Genomic DNA, 24,003 nt, shown 5'->3' with positions numbered 1-24,003 from the left:
TACAGGCATTTAGATGGGGAATTTGTATTCTGGGTTGTTAGAGAGATTACAACTGAACCAACTCTGTGAGGACTGTGTCTGGAGGTTCAGCAAATGACACTTTGTTAAAGAAGTCCTTCCGAAGTATGAAGGGAGGGTCACCCACCAGGTAAGACAAGCCTATAAACTCATATATAATATGTCAAAGGCCTAGCCCGCCTATATTCCACATCCTCCACTCTGACTCCAAGAGATCCTGGGGAATTCAGGGCTGAGTTTTCCTTAGAGCAGCCAGTGAGAATGCAATATAAAGAGAATCCACATCAAGATTTAAAGGGAAGAGGGACCAAATTCAAATTCACAATGAAGAGTCACTATCAATTTAGAGCAGGGCTCTCAAGCATGGTACCACAAGTGTGTCCAAATTAATGTGCTTCTGATGAGTAGTTTAAATGCTGAAATTTGTAAATGCTTTACTTTTAAAAATAAGTAACTACTTAAAGTTTAGCCATACAACAAAGTCTCCCTCAGACACTTGCACGCTTTCCTCAATGAGAGATACACGTGGAGTCTCAGCTCTCAGCACATGAGCATCATTTGACATGTGCTGTTGAAATTTGAACTGAAGGCTGACCGCTGCTCTTCCAGAGTAAGACACAGGGAGCCTCTGGGTAAAATAGAACCCAGGCAGAATCCAGGGATGAGAGCAGATTTGTAGAAGTGCTCCAGTGTCCTGAACTGGGGGGAGAAGGGAGATGAGGAGATGCTGCAGTGGGACGGGGCTAGCAGGAGGCATGCACGCGGCTGTAGGGAAGCGGGACCAGCCCTCCGAAATTACCTGGACACGCTGGTCACATCCCTTATTTCAGTACAGAAAAGGCAGCAGTGGAACAGTTAGACCAGGTTAAATGCCAGTCCTTGTGGGGAATAGCTTTTATAATTGGGGCAGGGGTGGAGTGAGTCCCCCTCCCCTCAGTTACTCATGGGAAACCCGTTCCAAGGCCACATAGAAACTGTTCTTGTCATCTAGGCAGTGCCAGCCAATCGGTCCGATTTCACAGTCTGCGCAGACCAGGAACTTGATGTTGCCCACGTCCTTGGTGAAGCCCACGTTCTCAAAGATGAACATGTCATCAACCAGCCAGTGTTCCTGGAGGAGGTCGCCGTCAGGATTGCTGCCGTCAGCCAGAGCTGGCTTCTTTCTCATGGAGGGAAGGAAAAGCTGCAAGGGCAGAGAATATAAAGAATACAGAAGCTGAACCGGCCCAGTCATGTCACCACCCCTTTCTACTGGAACTCTGTACTGCTTCCTAGCGGTTTCTCGGAATGAACACAAAAGGAGACCTAACTAAGTTATAGACTAGGGTGCTGGGTGGCTCCTCCGTTGCTTCTGTTCCCTGCCCTCATTCCTAAGGGCTACACGGGAGGATCTTTGGTGACTAGGCTCCACTGTTCTCCCTACGGTGGTCCATAAAGCCCTCCCTGCCCCGCTCTCTCCCTAGCTCATCATGGTGCAGCCATAGGCTTTCTTGCTTTCCTCAAACAGGGTAAGTCTGTGCAGCTCTTTCTTCATGTTCAGCTCAAATGCACACTGACCATCAGCTCTTCGGGAGGTTTTCCCTCCGAACAATCTGATTAACTTCCCATACCATCCATTATATTTTTACTGTTTAAAGCAGCTGTCAATTATGATGGACACATAAACTGCACCCATTTAAAGTATACAACTTGATACATTTGGGCAGATGTGCACACCAATCAACCATTACCACTGTCAAGACAAGATGATCGGGCCTCCCTGGTGGTGCTAGGGGTTAAGATGCAACCTATGAAGCTATCCACAGCCACTGCAGCATGAGTTCAATCCTTGGCCTCCCTGGTGGTGCTAGGGGTTAAGATGCAACCTATGAAGCTATCCACAGCCACTGCAGCATGAGTTCAATCCTTGGCCAGGGAGCTGACCCACATGGCACTGCAGACCTGTCCTGACTTGCCTGCTGCTCCCCTCAGCAGTGTATTTCAGTCTGCCTGTTCTGCTCCCCACTCTGTCTCTAGTGAATCCTCTCATCCCCCACACGTCTGGCCTGTACCCACTTCTTTTTTTTTTTTAAGATTTATTTATTTATTTATACAAGCACTGGGTACAGTCAGAAGCGCGGGAGGGTGAGAGAATTCACCAGAGCCATAGCGGGGAGCAGAACAGGCAGAAGGACTGAAGTACACTGCTGAGGGGAGCAGCGGGCAGCAGGAGAGGTCTGCGTGCCACGTGGGACCCTCCTCCGGTGGCCAGGGAGCAGCCGGGGATTGAACCGGTGCTGCAGAGGCTGCGGGCAGCTTCAAAACCCAGTGCTCAACCGCTGCACCACCGGGGAGGTCCTGTACCCACTTCTTGTATGCATAAATAAATCTTCAAAAAAAAAGACAAGAATATCATCAACTCCAAAAGTTTCCTCATGCTTACTCCCACCTTATCTTTTTACTTAACACTTATTCTATGAAACTGCCTTATTAATATATTGGATTACATATTTAACATGGTCCCTTCTACTAAAATTCAAGCTCCTGTGGACCGGGGAGCTTTAACCTCTTGTTTATTACCACACCCCAGTGCCTAGAACAGTAACTAACAGCAGGAACTCAAAAGAATAAGGTATGTGGCTTTGATCTAAGCCATCACTGTTAGGAATATACTGGATTTATCTTATGAAAAGAACACTTAAGGGCCTCCCTGGTGGCATCAGGGGTTAAGAAGCAACCTATGAGGCTATCTGCAGCCACTGCAGCATGAGTTCGAACCCTGGCCTGGGAGCAACCCACATGGCGCAGCAGTCCTCACCTGGCTCGCCCGCTGCTCCCCTCAGCAGTGTATTTCAGTAGAATGCGCCTCACCCACTGCACTTCAGCTAGGGGTCCATAGAGCTGCTATGCTGGAGATCCCATCTGGGCCATCCTCTTGTCAGCAGGGCCGCCCCTGGCAGGAAGGAGGCAGCACTGGTCCAGAACATTACTAGTTCTTATTCTCCAAGTACTTGGCTTATTAAAACAGGTATCTGCGCACTGCCCTTTGCTGTGTCACCTGAGCTGTTATCTGAGGACTCAAAAATGTGATAGTCCATCCTCCTATTATTCTAGTCACTCTTTTTGTCTAATCTGATATCCCTAATGCTTTGTTTTGCCCTAGGTGAAAATGGGCACAGGTAGTGGTAAAGAACGTTATGAATCAAAATCAGGAATCAGGGCCTCCTGATGGTGCAAGGGGTTAAGCACCGCACTATAAAGCAATATGCAGCCTCTGCAGTGAGAGTTCGATCCCCGGCCAGGGAGCTACCTGCATGGCGCAACAGACCTCTCCTGTCTCGCCCACTGCTGTCTCGCCCGCTGCTCCCCTCAGCAGTGTATTTCAGTAGAGCTGCCTGTTCTGCTCCCCACCTGTCTCTGGTGAATCCTCTGACACCCGCATCTCTGGCCTGTACCTCAGCCTTTGTATGCATAAATAAATAAATATTAAAACTTTTTTTTTAAAAAAATCAGGAATCAGGAAACTGGATTCCAATTCTAACTGCAACTTTCTGTGGGCTTAAATTTCCCGAAAACTATTCTTGGCCCATCCTCTACACTGGCGGTATGAAGTCACATCTTAACTAAATATGCAGAGGGAAAATCAAAGAGCACTTAAGCAACAGCTCTGGAGAGATGTCTAACAAAGGAGCACTGGCACCCCACACACTGTTCCCACTTATAGTGCAAAACGCCACTTCTGACGTCTCTTGTTTGATTAGGGAGGAAATGGTATGATTAACTGCTCATTCAAGGAATCACTTGGGGCCATATTGCTCAACATTTCCATTGTCCCCCAGGAAGCAATCTGTACAGAAGCACAGGGATGTGCATGCACAGGTACCTCACCTAGACGTTGCACTGCAGAGGACAACTGCCATGTAAGACTACAGGATGAAACGTGGAATACTCTGAGGCTTTCTGGAGAGACCACCAGAGTGGAAATCAAGAAGTTAATACCTAATTTTAGGGACCAGAGTTGCCACTTAGATCCCTCACCAGGTGGGTTCACTTTGTTGTCAGGACCCCAGCCATCCCTGGCCCTGGCCAGCTCCCTCAGTGACAGGAACACAATCCAACAGATGCTGATGTCTCAGGACACATTTTGCCTTTTCAAAAACTGTTAATGGCGCCCTTTGAAAATGAAATATTTCTTTTCACTTTGTAAATATTTATATATATATATTTTAAGGATTTATTTATTTATGCATACAAGAGCTGGGGTACAGGCCAGAGATGTGGGGGGTGATAGGATCCACCAGAGACAGAGCAGGGAACAGAAAAGGCAGACTGACTGAAATACACTGTTGAGGGGAGCAGCAGACAAGACAGGAGAGGTCTGCTTTGCCATGTGTTCTCCCTGGCCGGCCGGGGATCGAACTCGTGCTGCAGAGTCTGTGGACTGCTTCATAGTCAGTGCTTAACCCCCTGCACCACCAGAGAGGCCCTGTAACAATATATTTCTATTACAGGAAGCTTGGCAAGCATGCTACAATTAGAGGTGAAAACAAAAACTGCTACAGTACAGAGGAAACTCCTGTTAATCCTCCTGGGATATTTTCCCTCTTCTGTAAGCACTTGTGGTGGTTTTAAGACATATCCATTCACTCTCTGACAATCTTTCACCGAGTGCCAGGGCCCGGCCTGTCCTCTTGACCCTGGGCAAGGCACTGTGACTGGTGCATGGAAGTTGAGGAGTGAGGCCAGGAAAGGTCGTGTACTTTTGCTGGTTGCTCGTGGAACACTTAATCTGGGTTCTTTCAGCTACTCTGAGGCCACCACACAGGGACATCAGGTGGAGAGGCCCATTGAGAGGTCCGGTGCTCAGGGGTTTGAACTCTCCCAGTCCGCAGGCAGACAGGTGCATGAAATGGCTTTTGAGATGACCCTTCTGACGGCTATCACATGAGAGACCCCAAGTTTGTCAACAGAATAATTGTTAATGTTTTAGGGCTTCCCTGGTGGCGCAAGACACAACCTATGAAACTATCCGCAGCCTCTGCAGCACGAGTTTGATCCCCAACCAGGGAGCAACCCACATGGCGCAGCAGACCTCTCCTGACTCCCCGCTGCTCCCCTCAGCAGTGTATTTCAGTCAGTCTGCCTGTTCTGTTCCCCGCTCTGTCTCTGGTGGATCCTCTCACCCCCCGCACGTCTAGCCTGTACCCCAGTTCTTGTGTGCATAAATATATTTTTTTTAAAAAAGAATAATTGTTAATGTTAATGCTTTAAGTCTCTATTTTGGGGTGATTTTCTTATGCTGCAAAAGATAACTAGATCAACACTGCCGAACAAAGCTGAAGCACATGTTCCACTTGGTTCCCGACTTTTTTTATTGTGAGACATATCGTTAAATAATTTTTAAAATTAAATGATTTTTAAAAATTAAATAACTTTTCAGGGTACAATTCAGTGGGTGGAAGGGCATTCCGGTGTTGTGCATCACCACATTCCTCTCCAGAGCTGTCTTAGCTCCCCTTAAACACTAAACCCTACGGCCCCCTTCCCTGATCTCCGGCAAGCGCCATTCTACTTTCTGCCTCTGTGAGTCTGACTACTCTAGGTGTGTCGTGTAAATGGAATTATACAGTGATTGTCTTTTTGTTACTGGCTTATTTCACTTAGCATGATGACCTGAATTTTTTAAATGGAAAATCTGAGATTATTGTAGATTCTCATGCAAAAACAAACCAAAAAAAAAAAAAAAACAAAGATACAGATGTACAATGATTATTTCTATACTAAGAAATAACATGAATCCTCAGTTCCCCTCAATGGTAACCTTTTATTTTATTTATTTATTTATTTATTTATAAAGATTATTTATTTATTTATACAAGCACTGGGTACAGTCAGAAGCGCGGGAGGGTGAGAGAATTCACCAGAGCCAGAGGGGAGAACAGAGCAGGCAGAGTGACGAAATACAGTGCTGAGGGGAGCAGCGGGCGGCAGGAGAGGTCTGTGCGCCATGTGGGACTCTCACCCGGTGGCCGGGGATCAAACCGGGGCTGCAGAGGCTGCGGGCAGCTTCGCAACCCAGCGCTCAACTGCAGCACCACCGGGGAGCCCCCCTCAAAGGTAACCTTTTATAAAACTGCAGTACAGGCCTCCCTGGTGGCGCAGGGGGTTGGGCACCGCACTATGAAGCAATCCGCAGCCTCTGCAGCATGAGGAGTTTTATTCCTGGCCAGGGAGCAACCCACATGGCGCAGCAGACCTCTTCTGCCTCGCCTGCTGCTCCCCTGAACAGGGTATTTTAGTCAGTCTGCCTGTTCTGTTCCCCACTCTGTCTCTGGTGAATCCTCTTGCCGCCCCCACCCCCCACACCTCTGGCCTGTGCCCCAGCTCTTGTATGCGCTGATGGATAAATCTTTGAAAAACAAAAAACAAAAAAACCTGCAGCACATCACATCCAGTATACTGACATGGATATAATCCAGTGATTTTGTTCAGATTTCCCACTTACTTTAACTCATTTGTCTGTGTGCAGTTTTATATAGTTTTATCAATTTTATCCCAGGCTTATATACCTGTGAAGACACTGAAGACCTCTATTTCACAAGGATCTCTTGTCCTTCTGTAGCCAATCTTATATAGCCAATCCCCCAATTTCTAACCCATTAGTGATGACAATCACTAATATGTTCCCCCTTTCTTAAATTTTGTTATTTCAAAACTGTTATATAAATGGGATCACAGCTACATAAGCTTTTAGAACTGGCTTTTTTTCATCCAGCACAACTCCCTGGCAGTTTATCTGAGCTGTGGTATCACACTTGGCCCCATGGTACGGCCACACCACGGTTTGTATAACCTATCACCTGTTGAAGGCAGCTGGGATGTCTCTAGTTTTGGGCTATAAAGGTGGATGGACATTTGTGTACAGGTTTCTGAGCGAACATAAGTTTTCATTTCTCTGGGATAAAGGTCCCAGGGTATACTTGCTAGGTGGTATGCTACGCACAGTTTAGTTTGAAAAGAAACTGCTAGTTATTGCCCTCAGGTCCTTGCCCTCACTCCTTACTCATGCAAACACTGTTCTAAGCTTTCTCTCAGGAGACAACCCTCCTTCACCCTACTGCAGCGACAACAGCTTCTATATCAGCATCTCCCTTTTCCTACATTCTCAAACTCTTTGGTGAATGTTTCCTTTTTCTCTTTGTCATCATGGAAATAAGGCTCTTGCTGAGGCCACCACCACAGGCTCCTCAAAACGTTCTGGGACATTCCACATGCTTCAGGATATGAAGATGGGAACCAGCATCCTTGCTCCTGAATTATAATACTGCTCCATCCTTAAGTCAACACCAGAGCTCCTTTAAGTTTCCTGACATCAGGGGACCCCTCACCGCCATCTGAGATGACTCTAATCACTGCCCATTGACAGCTGGTGGCACCTGGCTTAGTCTCCCTTTTGACCCAACGTCTCACTTCTAGTCATGAGTTTCTACTCCCAAGGGGGCAGGACATCCCTATAAGCCCCTCACCTCCTCTATTCCAATCACCCACCGTTAATTCCACCTGGCCTCATTTCTTCTCACTTTTACTACATTTCATATTCTGACCAAAAGGAACATTTTCATTCCTCAAATGAACAAAATAAAACAAAAACAACCTTTGAGACTATAGGAACACAACTGTGGTTACCAGAAGTGAAGGGGGAGGGGTGAGTAAATCAGGTAAAGCAGGTCAAATGTATGGTGATGGATAGAAACTGGATGTTGATTTATAAGGATGTATGCCTGGATCCTATATAATGTTATACACCAATGTTATTTCAATTGGAAAACACACACACACACACACACACACACACACTTTCTTTCACAAATACAGAACAATTCACCCTGCCTCTACCGAGCTTAATCCTAATTTCTTCTGCCACAAAGTCAAAGTCTTTAAGTAAGACTTTGAGAAGTGACAAGTTCAAGGATATGAACATTTTATATGTAAAATCATTTCTATGACCAAAAAAGAACACAAACACAAGCTGCTCAAATAGTGGAGTCATGGTGCCAAGCAAACACCCATGCAAACCGCCTTTACATTGGGCGTTTTTGCTTGTTAATTGATTTAAGCCCAAACATTTACTAAGTTCTAACTCTGTGCACAGTCCAGGGGTAGGAGATACAGAAGTGGATACATCACAGGATGCCACGGTCTCCTGGTATGAAGAAATGCAAAATAATTTCACAGGGCCAAGAGATTACAGATGAGAGTGCTCTTTTTAGGCTACAGACTCTCAATCCAGGCACTGCTGACATGCTGCGCTGGAGAATTCTTTGGCTGGGGAGTCGGAAGGGGGAAGACTATAGATGACTGGAGGATGCTCAGAACACCCCTGGCTTCTACCCACTAGATGCCAGCAGCACCCCGCTGTAGCCTGAACGTTTGTTCCCATTCTCATGTTGAAACCTAGCTCCCCTGAGGGCAGGGCATACTTTTAGAAGTAATTTTGAGCACTAGGGCACTGCATGGTTGGATGAGATTACACGTTGCATTTTCTGTGGGCAAATCACATAGAAATAAAATTCCCCAACTTTCTCACTTGCGGTGACGGCGGTATGAAGGGTATAAAAATGCCTAACTTGGAGAAAATAAAATCAAGTCTTGCTTGATTTTCAGGACTTGGGGTATTCAGCTCACTGGAAATATGATTCATTGTAAACTGGGTTCCGTCGGTTGGTAAGCCTGGTTACAGGAGTTCTTTTTGTCCCACCCCGTTGCTCCTGGAACCGAGAGGCGCTCGGAAAAGAGAAGGTGGGCGCGGGCGTGGCGGGCCAAGAAGCAAGTTCGCCCAAGCGCCACCCCGCAACTCAGCCGCGGGGAGCGAAAGGCCGACTTGCGGGTGGGGGGCGCGGGCAGCGGCCCTGGCCAGCGCGCGGGCTCGGGTTCCCCTCCCCTGGCGCGCGGGGCAGCAGCCTCCCCGGGCTGGGGGGCCGGGCGGGGCTGGGCGCGGCGACCCGGACCCGGCGGGCCCCGCGGGCGGCCTGGGGGCGGGGCCTCGCCGGAGCCGCGGGGCGCGGGGCGAGGTCTCCCCCGACTCCGCCGCCTCGGCCGCCGCGGGGAGCGCGCAGGTGGACCCCGCGCCGACCTGCTCCCTACCTGCCGGCGGGAGAAGAGCGCGGTCCCCGGCTGCAGCACCCGCGAGCCGCAGCGCTGGCACAGCACCGCCTTCCGGTTTCGGCCCTCGGCTGACACTAACTCGTTCAGCTGCTCCGACGGTTCCATCGCCGCTACAGCCCCAGCCGCCTCGGCCACCACCGCGCAGGCGCTGTCGCCGCTCGGTCTTCTCGACTGCGCTGGCGCGGCTCGCAGGGCGGGGAGCGGACCGCCACTCCCTTCTGCGCAGGCGCCCGCTTCCTCGGCTCCGGACTCTACTGCGCAAGCGCGCTCATTCATTGCCTAACCTGAGAGGCTCGGTGTCAGCGCGGCTTTGTGACAGGGTCACTTCCTAGGACGTGACAAATCCTCTCCAGACTAACCTGGTCACTGGGCTTAAGGAGTAACACTTGAACAAGTTAGTCATTAAAGATGATCTTAACTCTTTAGTGTGAGATTTGAATTTCTCATGAATGGGGACTTACCCGGGGCAATATGGGGGCAATCTCCGTTGGACTCTCCATCAGCAAGTTTTAACTACATTGGATTGTTCTGTGGGAGACTACTTAGAGGAACAGTACCTTTTTTTTTTTTTTTTTTTTTTGGTGTTGGAAAAAAATTCCTGGAAGCTTCAATTTTGGGGCTCAGTTCTAATCATAGTATTTACTGTGTGGCAAAATACTGTGTTGGAGTGCTTTAGAAACTAATTGAATCATCAGTTTCCTTAGCGGTTGTCACATTCAGTACTCCCTTGCAAAATGGGGAAAACAGAGGAAAGGCTGCTTTCCAGGCATCATTCATGCAAGGCTCTATCACCACTGATTTCCTCATTACACTGAAAGTTCTCATTCCATCTGATTAGTCTTTAGAGTTCCAGCTTATAGTGCAACATCATGGATTTCCTGAAATGGGCAGGGGAAGCAGAATATGAAGGGGAATTAAGCCACTTCATTAGTCTAATCTACCCACCATCCTATCTTTTCCTTATATCCATTAATTAAACATTAACTATATTAGTGATTATATGCTAAACCTGGAGGGTACTATAGAAATTTGGTATTTGAGAACTTAATCTAAACAGGAAGACCCACACAGTGACCCGTAATAAGGACAATCATGGGGCAAAGTAAATGGAGGCCTGGATTAGAAAGCGAATCTCTCTAGAAAGTTGGGTGCCATTTACCTGGGTGACATTTGATTTAGGTATTAAAGGGTGAGTAGGATTTTGTCAGGAAAGCCAGATTATTTCAGACAGAAGTGAGGAAGGTATTATCAGAAATGTAGAATGGGCCCACATTACCATGGTGTGTTGTCATGCTAAGGAATTTGAACTTCATAATGTGGGCAATGGGAACCTATGGGATTTGGGGCCAAAACTAAGTGTTCAGTATTGAAAATTTATTGTAGGTTGGGTATTGTAACAATCCTATCTGTGCTTTAGAAAACTAACATGCAAAAGGCAGAGGCTGGATTGGAAGACAGGAAAATAGAGATAAGATTATCAGGAGACTATTACTCCAAATTGGGCAAGGGATTAAGGCCTAACCTAAGTGGTAGTAGAAGGAATAAAGATAATGGAATGGACATGGAACAATGAAAGATAAAATTGATCTGAACTAGAAACTAACTGTGATGCGGGTGGCACAAGTCAAATAGCTTTCAGAGGCTTAAAATAATTAAGAACATAAGAACATTTGGGAATTCAGTCTGAAACTCTGGTAGTTAGCACTGAAGATAGTTGGGGAGCCATCAGTTCTTTATCCCACCTCTGCCCTCCCATTCAACCTCCCCCAGATCTCTCCTGAGACAGAATGAGCCATAGTTTTCAGAGCTGTGGTTTAATAAGAAGGCACATCCATATATTAAAGAGAGGCTGGCAGTCTTTTTAAGTACAAATGACTTCCTCGTGTGTCTCTTGCTTTCCTTTGCTCTGGGAATTTTTGCAGTTTTGCAGGACTTCTGCATAGCTGTTGATATCACAGGCCATAAATCAAAGCAAATAGAAAAAGGCCTGGCGTGACTGAAACTCTAAAATTCAAGTGGGTGGGCCTCCCCTGGTGGCACAGCGGTTGAGCAATAGGCTGCGAAGCTGCCCGCAGCCTCTGCAGCGCTGGTTTGATCCCCGGCCACCAGTGAGGCTCCCACATGGCGCGCAGACCTCTCCTGCTGTGCCCGCTGCTCCCCTCAGCAGTATATTTCGTCAGTGTACCTGTTCTGTTCCCTGCTCTGGCTCTGGTGAATTCTCTCACCCTCCCGTGCTTCTGACTGTACCCAGTGCTTGTATAAATAAATAAATAAATCTTTTAAAATAATAAAAATAAAATAAAATTCAAGTGGGTACTAAGGTCAACAGTACCCTTATTCTCTTTGGTTTTCAGGTAAACTCCAAGTGCACGTGTGTGGGGCCAATGACAAGGCAAGTCTGGATAAAATTTTACTGATGGGAATCTTCGCCACGGCAAAGTAGCTACCTCTTACCTGAGTATAAGAAACAGCAGTTACTTTGCAAACACACGGGGTTGAAGAGACAGGACCTAAGCTGATTTCCGTGCCTGGTTTCCCAGAATATCTGCTGAAGGCAGTGCTGGTTAGCCACAAACACTCCTATAGGCATTTGAGACAGTTGATTTTTAATATTTTCTTAAAAAAATACAAAGTAAATGAACTCTTTAGATCAATACAACTCAAGAAAAATGGAATTTCAGAGCAAAGGAAAAGAATATCCTTGTCTGGATTATCCCATTCCCACACTCCCCATACTCAAAAAGTAAGAATTTTACTCCCTAACACAGAGGAGCCTTGATTGGTAGAGCTCAAAAATACCTCGGTGACAGGAGTTACTTGTAATAACAAAAGAATTTTGGTTATCCTTAATTATGCTGCCCTAGGATGAATATAAAATCCACTCTAAGGACAGGTATGGGAACCTTATAGTAGGAAAAAGCCTAAAGGTACCTAACACAGCAGTAAAAACCACTCCTTAGCAGAGTGTGTCCTTGAAAGAATTAGGCAGTAATCAGGTAACTGAGCTCCCAGACTGCCACCACCCTACCCCATCCCCAAATAAATAGTGTGGTCATCTAAAAGTGTAGTAGTATTTGATTGAACAAAAAAAAGACAGTCTTTCACCCACTCAAGGTAAACCTTGCCATGGAAGGATGAACCTTGGCCAGGAATAAGACGATTGCAAAATCACAGGTACTTCTAGTTTGTCCCCAGGCATCCTGAACTGCACATTTATTCCATCTCCACTCATTCCAAGGTCTGTTCACTCTGTTATTCTCTCACAGTCTCCAGTGCCAAGATGCACGTTCTGCTTCAGAAAGACCATGGGGAAATAAGGATCTTCAAATAACACACTCTTCTCAGTCTTGCAGGTTACACCTCAGTGGTATTCTAGGTTCAGTCACATTCCATCAAATTCAATTTACTTTACTTATTCAACTTTCGTTCTGATATGCAAATCCATCCCCCCAAAGGAGTGTCAGACAGATCTCTTCCTCGGCCCCCAAAGGTTTGACAGGGCTCTTTGTCTCCCTCCAGAGTGGAGCTGTGTTGCCCCTAGCTACCTGTAGACTTAGAAAGATATTTATTCCTGAAAAACAGATGGCTTGGGCTTCACCAAGCCGACTCAAGTTGGTATCTTTCTAAACATCTAGGCTGAACACTGCCCACATGAATAGGCCATACTCACCTTAATTCTCTGCATTGTGAGGCACAACGAATATATATGTGTGTATACATACTCTCCCAAGCACATGGTAAGTTAGAAACGACAAATAAGTGCTCGCTAGATGAGAAGGAGTGATGGTCTCATCTCTGACATCCAGTCAGCATGTTTTTTTCTTTCCTTGAGCATCTGTTACCCACCCTCCTTGGGGACAACTACTAGCGCGAGGGGGAATGTGTGTCAAAAAAGTACAATCATAACTGCACCGGTGCCTGTAATCTCCCTGTGCACACAGTGAGAAATAGACATTCTGGAAAGGATCCTTGATTCTCTCGCAAATTGCCCCTTGGACTGGTCGCTAGCTCTGGATGGTGTTTGAGCAATGGTCACTTCTCTCGGAGAACACACACGCCAGCATCACAGCGCTGGGTTCCCATGGATGTCACGACTTCCCAGCTGTCAATGATAGGGTCATAGCACTCAATGCTACTCAGCAGAGAATTCCCATCATATCTGAGTGGAGAAGAAGCAAAAGACGAAAATGAGCTTTCTAGTCCTTTCCATACAAGACCTACATTAAGGCTGCCATTGGACATGTCTCCACCGACCAAACCCCATCTCCATCAAAAATACAGACTGGATCACACTGCCCTGGATGACTCTAACTAGCCTGGTTTCCAAATCCTCACCCTGCAATTGCATAGAGTCTCCCCCGGAGCACTGTGGCCCCTACATAGCATCGTGGGGTGGTCATACTAGTGACAGTTGTCCAGGAATCGGTGCGAATGTTGTATGCTTCAACGGAAGAAAGGTGGGCTGTACCATCAAATCCCCCCACCACATAAATATGGTCATTCAGCAGGGCTACTCCTGCACCTAGGGGAAAAAGACAATATAGCAAATGAATACTACTAAGCTTAGGATCTGAATTCTAGAAACAAAGCATGGTCACTGATGGCTAGCTGAATTCTAGGGTAGCTGAGGAACGTGGACTGGGGCCAGAGAGGCCTAGAAAAATCTAGCCCAGCACAGGTTATCACATCTGTAAACTCTTCGGCCAGGACTTGAAATGAGAAAAGATAAATTGAAATGGTTCTCATTTTCACTTCCATTAATTCAGAGCCCAGCCTTTTTCATTAGGAGAAAAGAAGGAAGAAGAAAAAAGAAGGCAATATAAGTAGAAGGAAGGAAAGGAGTTGTGATCACGGTTCTGGAGAGTTGTTACCCAGAGGAGCTAGCACAGTCCTTCCGCCACTCTCACCCCAGCTTGCTCCACCTAAGAACGCGCTCATTGAAGGGAAACAGGTGCTCTTCCGTGCTTGCACATTACAGATTTTATGCAACAAACATTCATTTAACATGCATGACATCTATCCAAAATTTTACAAGATATTAGAGGATGCAGGGAAGGAATAAAGACATAAAAAAATGAATATAACAAGAAGACTTCTGCCCTCAAATTTACATTCTGGTTGAAAATTTAAGTTGTTTTTATCCTCACTATTTAGAAAAATTAGAAGCATAAAGGAGAACGGAATCTCACTTAAGCCAACAGTTTTACAGTCTACAGTGAGGAAGGGCATATAGACAAGCCTAGAAAAATCTAGCCCAACACAGATTAATTATCCCACGGAATATCCCATGGACTGTAATTTGACTTAAGTCTACAGTTTTACATTAAGTCTACGGTGAGGAAGGAAATACAACTCTGACTTATCGAAACTCTGTCCTGAGACCATACCACCTACGCATATGTGTGATTCAACAATACTGCTGCCCACTCCCCGATAAATGCCTAGTCTTACCTGAGCGCTTGGTGGTCATCGGTGTGACGTTAGTCCAGTGTCCTGTATGGGGATCATATTTCTCAACTGAATTTAAGATATTCAACCCATCATATCCTCCTGAAAGACAAAATAGAGACCATTCCAGAAAGAATGGCAAATCCTCACGGCCAGTCTGCCTTTCTCTGTGTGTTTCAACTCACTGTTTTAGTTTCAGCCCTCCTTCAAGTGTGCCAATACCCAAACAAATCTGATATACTATTTTTCTGCTACCACAAAAAAGATATCCCCAGTTAATGAAATATTTTAGGATAGAGCAGGGTTTTAACTGAAGGAAGTCTATGAACTTAATTTTGGTTAAAAGGGGATCCCACTAAATTCTTTCATATCCTCATATCCCAGACCAAATACCTAGACAGTAGATCACTCCACTTGCCACCACTAGGCCAGCGCCTTCCCGGGCTGTCTGCATATCTCCCAGCATACTCCACTGGTCAATGTTTGGGTCATAGCGCTCCATACTGGTATGACGCCTGCTTCCGTCAAATCCTCCAGAGACATAGATCATATCTGCACAGAACAAACAAATCCAGACCATTAGAGAATGAGAGGTTTCTAATAACTCCTTTCTCTACAAACTCACCACAGTCCCTTCAAATGTTTGGGAGCAAAAACAATGTTTTTTGTGGGATAAGTCAATTAAGTTTTTTCTTTTTTTTAATAGAGGCATGTTTTTATTTATTTATTTATTTGTTTGTTTGTTTGTTTTGTTTATACAAGCACTGGGTACAGTCAGAAGCGCAGGAGGGTGAGAGAATTCACCAGAGTCAGAGCGGGGAGCAGAGCAGGCAGAAGGACCGAAGTACACTGCTGAGGGGAGCAGCGGGCGGCAGGAGAGGTCTGCGCGCCATGTGGGACCCTCCTCCGGTGGCCGGGGAGCAGCCGGGGATCGAACCGGCGCCGCAGAGGCCGCGGGCAGCTTTGCAACCCAGCGCTCAACTGCTGCGCCACCAGGGAGGCCCAAGTCAATTAAGTTTTATAAGGAAAGCAGCACAGAAGATAGCTAAAAAGGCTGGAATAAAATGGCATATTCAAAAACAGTCAAAGACTAGATAGAGTTTAAAAGAACAATAACTAGTGTGAATTCCCCATTCAGCACATCAGAACATGAGTCACTAACTTCATTGTCAACTGTCGAAATAGCGATGAATATTGAACAGCTCTGATGACACTGATTTTTCTGAAAGCAGAAAGGAGTATTTGACCTTACCATTATCCTCCACATTTCATGCTCCTGCCAGACAACGGGAGTGATATGAATCTGACCCAGTCACAACAAAATGGAAACAGCAACCTCACACAAAACTACCTCTCACTGGGGGCTCCCTGGTGGCGCAAGGGGCTAAGTTGCAGCACTATGAAGCTATCCTCAGCCACTGCAGCACAAGTTCAATCCCCGGTCAGGGAGCTGCCCACATGGTGCCGAGACCCCTCCTGTCTTGCCCACTGCTCTCAGCAGTGTATTTCAATAGATCTGCCTGTTCGTCTCCCCACTCTGTCTCTGGGGAATCCTTTCACCCCCTGCACCTCTGGCCTGCACCCCAGCTCTTGTATGCATTAAATAAAAAAATCTTTAAAAAAAACAAAAACCTACCTCCCAGGGTGGTCGCTCCAGCAAGGCCTCGCCGGACATTCATAGGGGCTACAGAATACCAGACCCCATCCTCATCTGCTGTGTAGTCTAGACACTCCACTGAACTGAGGCGGGAACGGCCATCATAGCCACCAATGACGTAGATCCGGTCATGTAGGGACACTGAGGCAACGTAACGTCGCTTGCGAGTGATGCTCTATGGATTTGGGGGAGAAGAGATACAGGTACTTCAGTCAGGCGAGTACTTAGGTTTTTGCCTTTGCTTCCTTCCTACTTATATCTCTATACACCCCTGCTTCTTTACTTGTTACCATTCCTCTAATGTGGCCTCCACTGTCTGTCTACTGAGTGAACACTCTCTTGCTTGCTGTGTTTCTCTTAATGACGTAAATCTTCTGCACATTTACCTCTTTATGAGGCTTCCAAAAGGTTTAGTGTCATTCTACCATCCAGCATCTGATTCCTTTCTATTGCACAGGCACTGGGCTAAGTAGGAGGCTGACAGTCTTCCACCCAGTGGAAGGGTATTCCCGCACTGCTAATCAAAGAACCAGGATTCAAAGACCCTAAAAGTTTAGAGGTTTGAGCAAAAGATTTCCATATTTTCTCAGAATTATTATTGCTCTTTTCTGCACTGAAATAGAGATAAGTCAAAGGAAAAGATACAAAATTCTGAGTTCAATGTATCACAATTTTACAGAGTTTCAATTTAACAGGGAGCATGCTCTGTGGAGCATGCAGGTGATTATGCAGACAGCTCAGGGAGGGATGAAAAGTCCAGCCGAGTTCATTTGACATAGGACCATCAATATTTATGAAGTCTAGTCTGAACAGTCAATAACTATTAGCTACTTACTGTGTGCATGGCACAATTATAAGCACATAATGCTGTTTGTAGGCTTTTCTACTTTTAGGGTTGGGTTAGTTATATTCTAATATGAGGGACTGGAAACACTTCAGCCTTTTCCCCCATGACTGGTTCAACCATAACGTACCGGCAAAAAGCTCCACTCCTGAGTTTTGGGGTCATATTTCTCTACCACGTCGATTGGAGACTGCTGGCTTCCAAAGCCCCCAACCACCAAAAGCACTTCATTGGCTCCTGAGAAGAAAGGGAGAAAAAGATATGTTACTTCGCCATCTGTGGCATAACCAGAAAGAGTTCTAGGATATCTTGTTGCATGCGGCAACACTTTCAAGAAAGTGATTTGAAATAGGAGACTCTTATCAAGTGTCTGAACAGGAAATTATTCCCAATTCTTGAGAACCTGATCTCTGAAATTTAAATTTCTATAGACAACATTAAAATTCTAGAAGCAAATTTGAACATCCCACTGCAGTATTTCAAGCTACCTAAATGACTCTGATCTAATAAAGTGAAGTTCCAAGAACAGGTGAGGGTGGAGGAGTTCCCTGCACTTTGCAGCCTGTAAGACTCAAAATGGGAGTTTTTTTTTTTTATAAAGGGGAAAAATGCTCTCCTAACCTTGTTTCAAAAAAGTTGAGATCTGTGGCTTAGGAAACAAGAGATAGATTTTTGAAACCTCTTTCCCATGAACTATGATCTTTTCCAGTTCAGCCAATTATATAAGCATGTTCCCTATCAATTATCAAAGCTGCCAGGTACTCATAAGACTAGACTGCCAGGTATACTCATAAGACTGGGAGTCTTGTTCTTTGCTATTTTCCCAAAGAAGATATTTTGATAGACTTTTATTTCCCCTCTCACATATTTCCCCTCTCACTTTTATTTCCCCTCTCACATTCTGATATGTTCTCCCTTGTCTCTTTCCAAAAAGCAATCTTTTGAGGAAATCCCCTGTGCATCTGCTTTACTAGAACTCACAAAGAGAATGTTAGCAGGGGCATTTTGGATAAATGAATCATCAGGAGGGTATTTGGAAGAGCAAAGCAATCTTAAAATATCTTATAAATAATCTAGACTTGAAAAACATAGTGCCTTTAAGATGACAAGAAACAGATAAACCCCAATGAAGTAACAGTTCTGATAAGTGTCATCAATGGCTGCTTTAATCTTTAGGGAGAAGCTAATAGTACTTTGTGATGGATGGATAATCAGACATTGTGTCCTTGCTGATGTGACTCAGTAGGAAGCACCTCACCATCACCTATGAAATAGTCATACCAAAAAACTGAACCTCTGTGTTACCACACCTTTAGTCTAAACACCATGTACAAGAAATGCATCAGGAAGAACATGGCAAACGACTGTGTGGATATAAGCAGCAAAATCTAGAATGTGGAAAAGCCTACAAGTCAAACAGTCTGGTTTCTTTAACAAATTCATTGCAAGGAAAAATCAAAGCAGGAGGGGAAACTGGTTTCTATGGGTTAAAAGAAACTAAAGAGAGAGGAACTCAATGCAATGTGTGAGTCTAGTCTAGATCCTGACTGGAGCAACTTAAATGTTCAGAATTAAATAAAATCATGGAAAATGTAACACGTACTTGATATCCAAAGAAGGTAATTGGTTGTGTGTAATTTTTTCAAAGAGTGATACTAGCACTTTAGACATGTTAAAGAAGGATCCTTACTTTTCAGCAATCCATACAAAAACATAATATACATGGATGAAATTATCCCCCAGCTGGGATTTGCTTTAAAATAGATAGACCATGGAGGTGTTGATAGTTGTTGCAGTAGGATGGTGGGTTATTATTCTGTCTACATGCTTGAAAAAATTCTTTAAAACATACACATATGCATACATAAGCTGTGGAGCGTAATCTCATCTTCTAGGAACACACCTGTCTTTATATATTTGCCAAATAAGTGGACCCTTCCCCAAGGTGAGCCAGCAAATACGTTTCAGCAGTCAGTTCCTTCCAGAAAAGCAAAGCATTTGACTAAAGAGCCCTTTTATATTATGCTAATTTTATCTATGCATAAAATTCCTTCAAGCTAGGAGAGGCTGGGACAAACTATTTGCTCTTCCTTGGCAGCACTCTGCCACTATCTATCTGCCCCTAATTTAGTACCCCACCTCTTCTCTCCTTCACGCTTGAACAGAGAAGGCAAGCCATTCGAACACATTTCCCTTTGCAGATGAATATGATGCTAATGGATGATAACTGTCTGGATAAGAAAGTACAAATACACCACAACAACTGAGAGGTTATTTTCAGTACTTTGCCCACCATGAAAATTTCCACTGATTTTCAGTGACAGTATCTGTTGCTTTATGTAATTCTCAGGGGGCAAAAAAGGTTAGGGAAGAAAATCACCTCTTTCTTGATAATACGATTTTGTTGATGGTATGATTTATGAAGGATGGGGACACAGAAACAGATAGGAAACGCTGAGATTATGGTACAAAGCCCAAAGAGTAGAACCTAAGTGACAGTACTTCCCACTGGCTGACATTCTGTAACACTCTGGTAACTGTATATCCACAGTAGAATTTGGACAAAGGTATCAGATCTCAGGAGTTTTATGACTCTAAATATCTGGGGTCCTAGACCATTGACTCCCGAACTTTTTTTGCAAGTTTGACAAGAGCCACAAAGGTCTCTTTTCATCATTTCCCCCTGACAGACACTGTGTTTGGAAACACTCTACCAAGTCCTGTTCAAGTAATTAACTTCCCCGCTGGTGCCGGAGTTAAATACATGTGCCCAGAGAGCTTTTGATAAGTATCATAGCACCAGTGTTTGCACATTAAATAGATACAATTTTAGACAATTCTGATGTCTTTGTTTAGCCTGTGTAGTTTTTCCTAGTACAACATGATTTAGAAAATTAAAAAAATAACTTAAGGGCTTAAATAACTGCTATCCTTATTTATATATTAGTCTCCTCCCACCCAGTTAAAAAGATTAAAAATTGTTTCTTGTGATTCTAAGACAAAATACATTTTCACTGCTAAAATACCTGGAAAATATAGTTATTATGAAAAAAATGTATCCAAAATTCCACAATACAAAGAAATACCAAAATGTAACAGATTATTTTCTTGCAACTTTGTAAAACTTCCAACATTTATAAAATATAAGTGGTACTGGATCTATTGCACCCTGCTTTTTTTAAAACTTCATTTTCCTAAGATATTAAATCTTTTAATATGTGATTTTAATGTTTTAGGCATTTTAGGAGTTCACAATTTTGGTTATAAATAATCACATATGAAGATCCTTGCATATTAAACTTTTCCCAGTTGTTTACTTAAAACAGAAATGGGTGCTTTGCTGAAAATTTATAAAAATTGATATATACCATAAGATTACTTCCTGAAGGTGTACCAATTTATACTCCTACCCACACTACAGGGGCACTAATTCATTCTATTAGCTATAGCACCAATTACTGTATTTTTAATCTTTGATACTTTGGTAGACAAAATTGCATTTATTGCTTTACTATTCTATTACTAGTAAAACAATTACCAATTAGGGTACATTTCCCCCCCTTATTTTTGTAGCCAACTGTACTTCCCCTTCCATGAACTGTATGCACAAGACTTTAGTGTTTTGCTCATGCATTTTTATGAGCTCTTTACATATGAATGAGTTTAACCTTTGCTGTGTGGAGTAAGTCAATTTTCCTGATTTGTCTCATAATGTGCATTATTTTTTTTTTTTTATAAATTTTATTTTTTTTTTTTAATACCTTATTTCTTTTTTTTAAAAATATTTATTTATTTATTTATACAAGCACTTGGTACAGTCAGAAGCGCGGGAGGGTGAGAGAGCTCACCAGAGCCAGAGCGGGGAGCAGAGCAGGCAGAAGGACCGAAGTACACTGCTGAGGGGAGCAGCGGGCGGCAGGAGAGGTCTGCACGCCATGTGGGACCCTCCGCCGGTGGCCAGGGAGCAGCCGGGGATCGAACCAGCGCTGCAGAGGCTGCGGGCAGCTTTGCAACCCAGCGCTCAACCGCTGCGCCACCGGGGAGGCCCAATGTGCATTATTTTTATTTAGTCAAATACGCCTACCTTTTTCTTTGTGATTTCTTCCATTTGTGCCTAGGAAATTTCTGCTCTGAACTCCTAAGAACTCCTAAGGTTTTAAAGTTGGGAACCACTACTCCAACAATCTAATGTGTAAAAAAGACCTAGGGAAAGAATCTTCTTGTTTAGTTAGATTTTTATTTTTATGCTGAAGAAAACGTATCTAAAAATCTGACAAGAAAAGTGTGGAAAAGCACAGTGAGGAAATGGAGGCATCTTGGCCGTATCGCCGCACTATCTTTGCCAGGGGTGGCAGAGTAGGAGTAGGGAAGGCGTATGTGAGCATGCCGTGTGGTTAGAGAAGAGGCAGGCAGACTGCAGGCTGCTAAAATAACAGGGTTCAGAGACCTGCATTTCCATATGCATTCATTTTTGTTAGCACAGAAGATAGCTAAAAATCAGGAAGAGTAACACCCATTTTATCTCTGTGAGAGAATATGGGTAAGGTTAATAACTAAAACAAAGCCCCCACACTTTATTTAGCATGCTATTTTTACTCAACTATAAATTTAATTTCCTTCTGTATGCAGGAGAGTCATTATGCATTAGCAAATCCTATGAACAGGGATGGGTAGAGGACATGATGGCAGGAACAGTTTACTTTTAAGGCACTGACAAGGAGATGTTAAATTAAGAATCTAGTCAGAAATAGCTGCAGAATTTCTTTTCTAGAACTTCTGAAAAATAACCTCAAAACTATGATGGCATGTAGAATCATACTCAAGTCTTACAAGGTCAGGGTAATAAGCAAATTCTCTGAAGAAGCAGGACCTCTGCTGCCTGTTCAGGGAAATGCAGGGAATGTACCTCTAAAGAATCTTCTGGATTTGCTGGTTCGAAGAATTTTTTTTGGCTTTAGTTCAATCTGGCATGCAATTAGTGAGTGCTAGCACGTACTCTCTGGGACATGTTTGGTTCAGCAAAAAAGAAAAAGATCTTCAGTATTGGAAAAAACTTAATTAATATAGAAGAAGAAATGGTAATCCAGAAAAGTTAAAGGACTTGTTCAAATTCAAATAGTACGTACTAGAGTGAGTAACTGAACTGGGAGAGAAATCAAAGCAGGCAAAATATCTTATCTAGTGCCAGATTCTTTCTACCGCATCACTGGCTCACATTGTATGCAAAATACATATGCTTTTTATTATTTCTTAAATAGCAAAAGTATCTATGTGCTTACAGTGATAACATAATATACAGGTCCACAGCTAAAACATTAACATTCAATATTCTCCCACAATCCTTGCCCCGTGGAGTAATCTTGTTAAAGATTTAGTATGTACCCTTGCATACATCTTCTTGTTTAAGCCCATGCAAACATATACACATACACAGGAGACTTTGCCTCTTCTATTTTATCAATGAAAAGGTTTCTCTGTCTCGCCAGTCTGACTCAATGCTTTAATTTTTTCACAGGAATAGTAGTACTATAATTTAGTCAACCATTCACACCCCTTCAGATTGACTTCAGGTTGAATCCTTTTTTTTCCCTGGCAATATTAGCAATTTGTGATTCACATTCTTTTTTTTTTTTAAAAAAGATTTATTTATTTATGCATACAAGAGCTGGTGTATAGGCTAGAGGAAGAGGGGTGAGAGGATTTACCAGAGACAGAGTGGGGAGCAGAACAGGCGGACTGACTGAAACACACTGCTGAGGGGAGCAGCGGGCGAGACAGGAGAGGTCTGCTGCCCCATGTGGGTCAGCTCCGTGGCTGTGAATCGAACTTGTGCTGCAGTGGCTGTGGATAGCTTCACAGTGCTGAGACTTAACCCTTTGTGCCACCAGGGAGGCCCTGTGATTCACATTCTTATGCATACATCTTTACTTATATATGTTTATTTCTATAGAATAGACTCCCAGAGGTGGGACATGAAGGGTGTGCCCATTTTATACTTTTACAAACATCTTGTTCCAATCTTCACTTCCAGAACTGCTCCTGAAGCATATTTTTCAATGTTTATTATTCACTTGCATTTCTCTTCCATGTGCTGCCCCGTGCCAATCTTCTATGGGTTATTTTTCTTTTTTTCTTGTGGATATATATTTATTTCATTATTTGAAATATTGACCTTTTGCTATACACATCAAATGTTTTTTCTCCCAGCCTATATCTTTTGACAATTTTTAAAAAATTGATATAATCAATGAGTGAGGAAGGCTTCTGGGTTTTATTGTATTAGTTACAAAGGTTCCTAGGGGTAGGAGGGGAAGATCAGGAGGAAGGGGAAGGCTATTCAATGGGTACAGAGTTTCAGATGTGTACAACTGGCTATACAATTAAAACTATGAAACTGTACACTTAAAAATGTTTTAGGATGATAAATTTTAAGTTACATATATTTTATAATTAAAAATAGAAAGGGGCTCCTACCCAGAATGTATACAATTATTATCCTATAATTTCTTCTAATATTTTCATAGTTTTTTCACACTTGATCCTTCAATCAATTCAATTAGATTATATGTCCTTGTATACAGTATGAGGTAAGAATCACATTTTGTCATCCTGCAGGAACAAACAGAATATTTATCATCTGTTACTTCTCTAGGAATCCCCTTATACAAAAAGGCATTATCTCTGGTAGTGGGATTGTGCATGAATTTATCTAGTTTTTGCTCCTCTGTATTTGTAAAATTTCTACATTGAAGACATAGTACTTGAACTATTAAAAAGTGTAGGGGATAAATGATCATTCTACTTCAACCTATTAATAAGTTAATTGTCAATTACTATCTTACCATGTATGAATCTACATAGAAGAGCAAGAATAGGAATGATAAAAAACAAA

General features: G+C 43.7%; 2 protein-coding genes across 4 annotated transcripts in view; both read right to left on the bottom strand.

The window, feature by feature from the left end:
• Nucleotides 1-818: 818 nt before the first annotated feature.
• Nucleotides 819-9,413, bottom strand: RABIF (RAB interacting factor). Its single transcript, XM_037497384.1, has 2 exons — nucleotides 9,142-9,413; nucleotides 819-1,201 (listed from the first exon to the last, which is right to left on the bottom strand). Exons 1-2 carry the CDS (start codon nucleotides 9,265-9,267, stop codon nucleotides 956-958), a joined length of 372 nt encoding a protein of 123 aa, XP_037353281.1. The 5' UTR covers nucleotides 9,268-9,413; the 3' UTR covers nucleotides 819-955.
• A 3,631-nt stretch (nucleotides 9,414-13,044) lies between these two features.
• KLHL12 (kelch like family member 12) overlaps nucleotides 13,045-24,003 on the bottom strand; it is a 28,534-nt gene continuing 17,575 nt past the window's right edge. For all 3 annotated transcript variants that reach the window (XM_037497376.2, XM_037497377.1, XM_037497374.2), the window contains exons 7-12: nucleotides 17,242-17,348; nucleotides 16,247-16,442; nucleotides 15,004-15,162; nucleotides 14,614-14,712; nucleotides 13,498-13,684; nucleotides 13,045-13,321 (exon numbers count right to left, since the gene is read on the bottom strand). In XM_037497376.2, coding sequence (XP_037353273.1) covers nucleotides 13,195-13,321; nucleotides 13,498-13,684; nucleotides 14,614-14,712; nucleotides 15,004-15,162; nucleotides 16,247-16,442; nucleotides 17,242-17,348 — 875 coding nt within the window. In that variant the 3' untranslated portion in view covers nucleotides 13,045-13,194. The remainder of the gene's footprint in view (nucleotides 13,322-13,497; nucleotides 13,685-14,613; nucleotides 14,713-15,003; nucleotides 15,163-16,246; nucleotides 16,443-17,241; nucleotides 17,349-24,003) is intronic.

Source organism: Talpa occidentalis, unplaced genomic scaffold (assembly GCF_014898055.3).
Source record: "Talpa occidentalis isolate TD23 unplaced genomic scaffold, MPIMG_talOcc4v2.1 talOcc4.8, whole genome shotgun sequence".
Lineage (NCBI taxonomy): Eukaryota > Metazoa > Chordata > Mammalia > Eulipotyphla > Talpidae > Talpa > Talpa occidentalis.
This window is presented reverse-complemented; position numbering and strand designations above follow the sequence as displayed.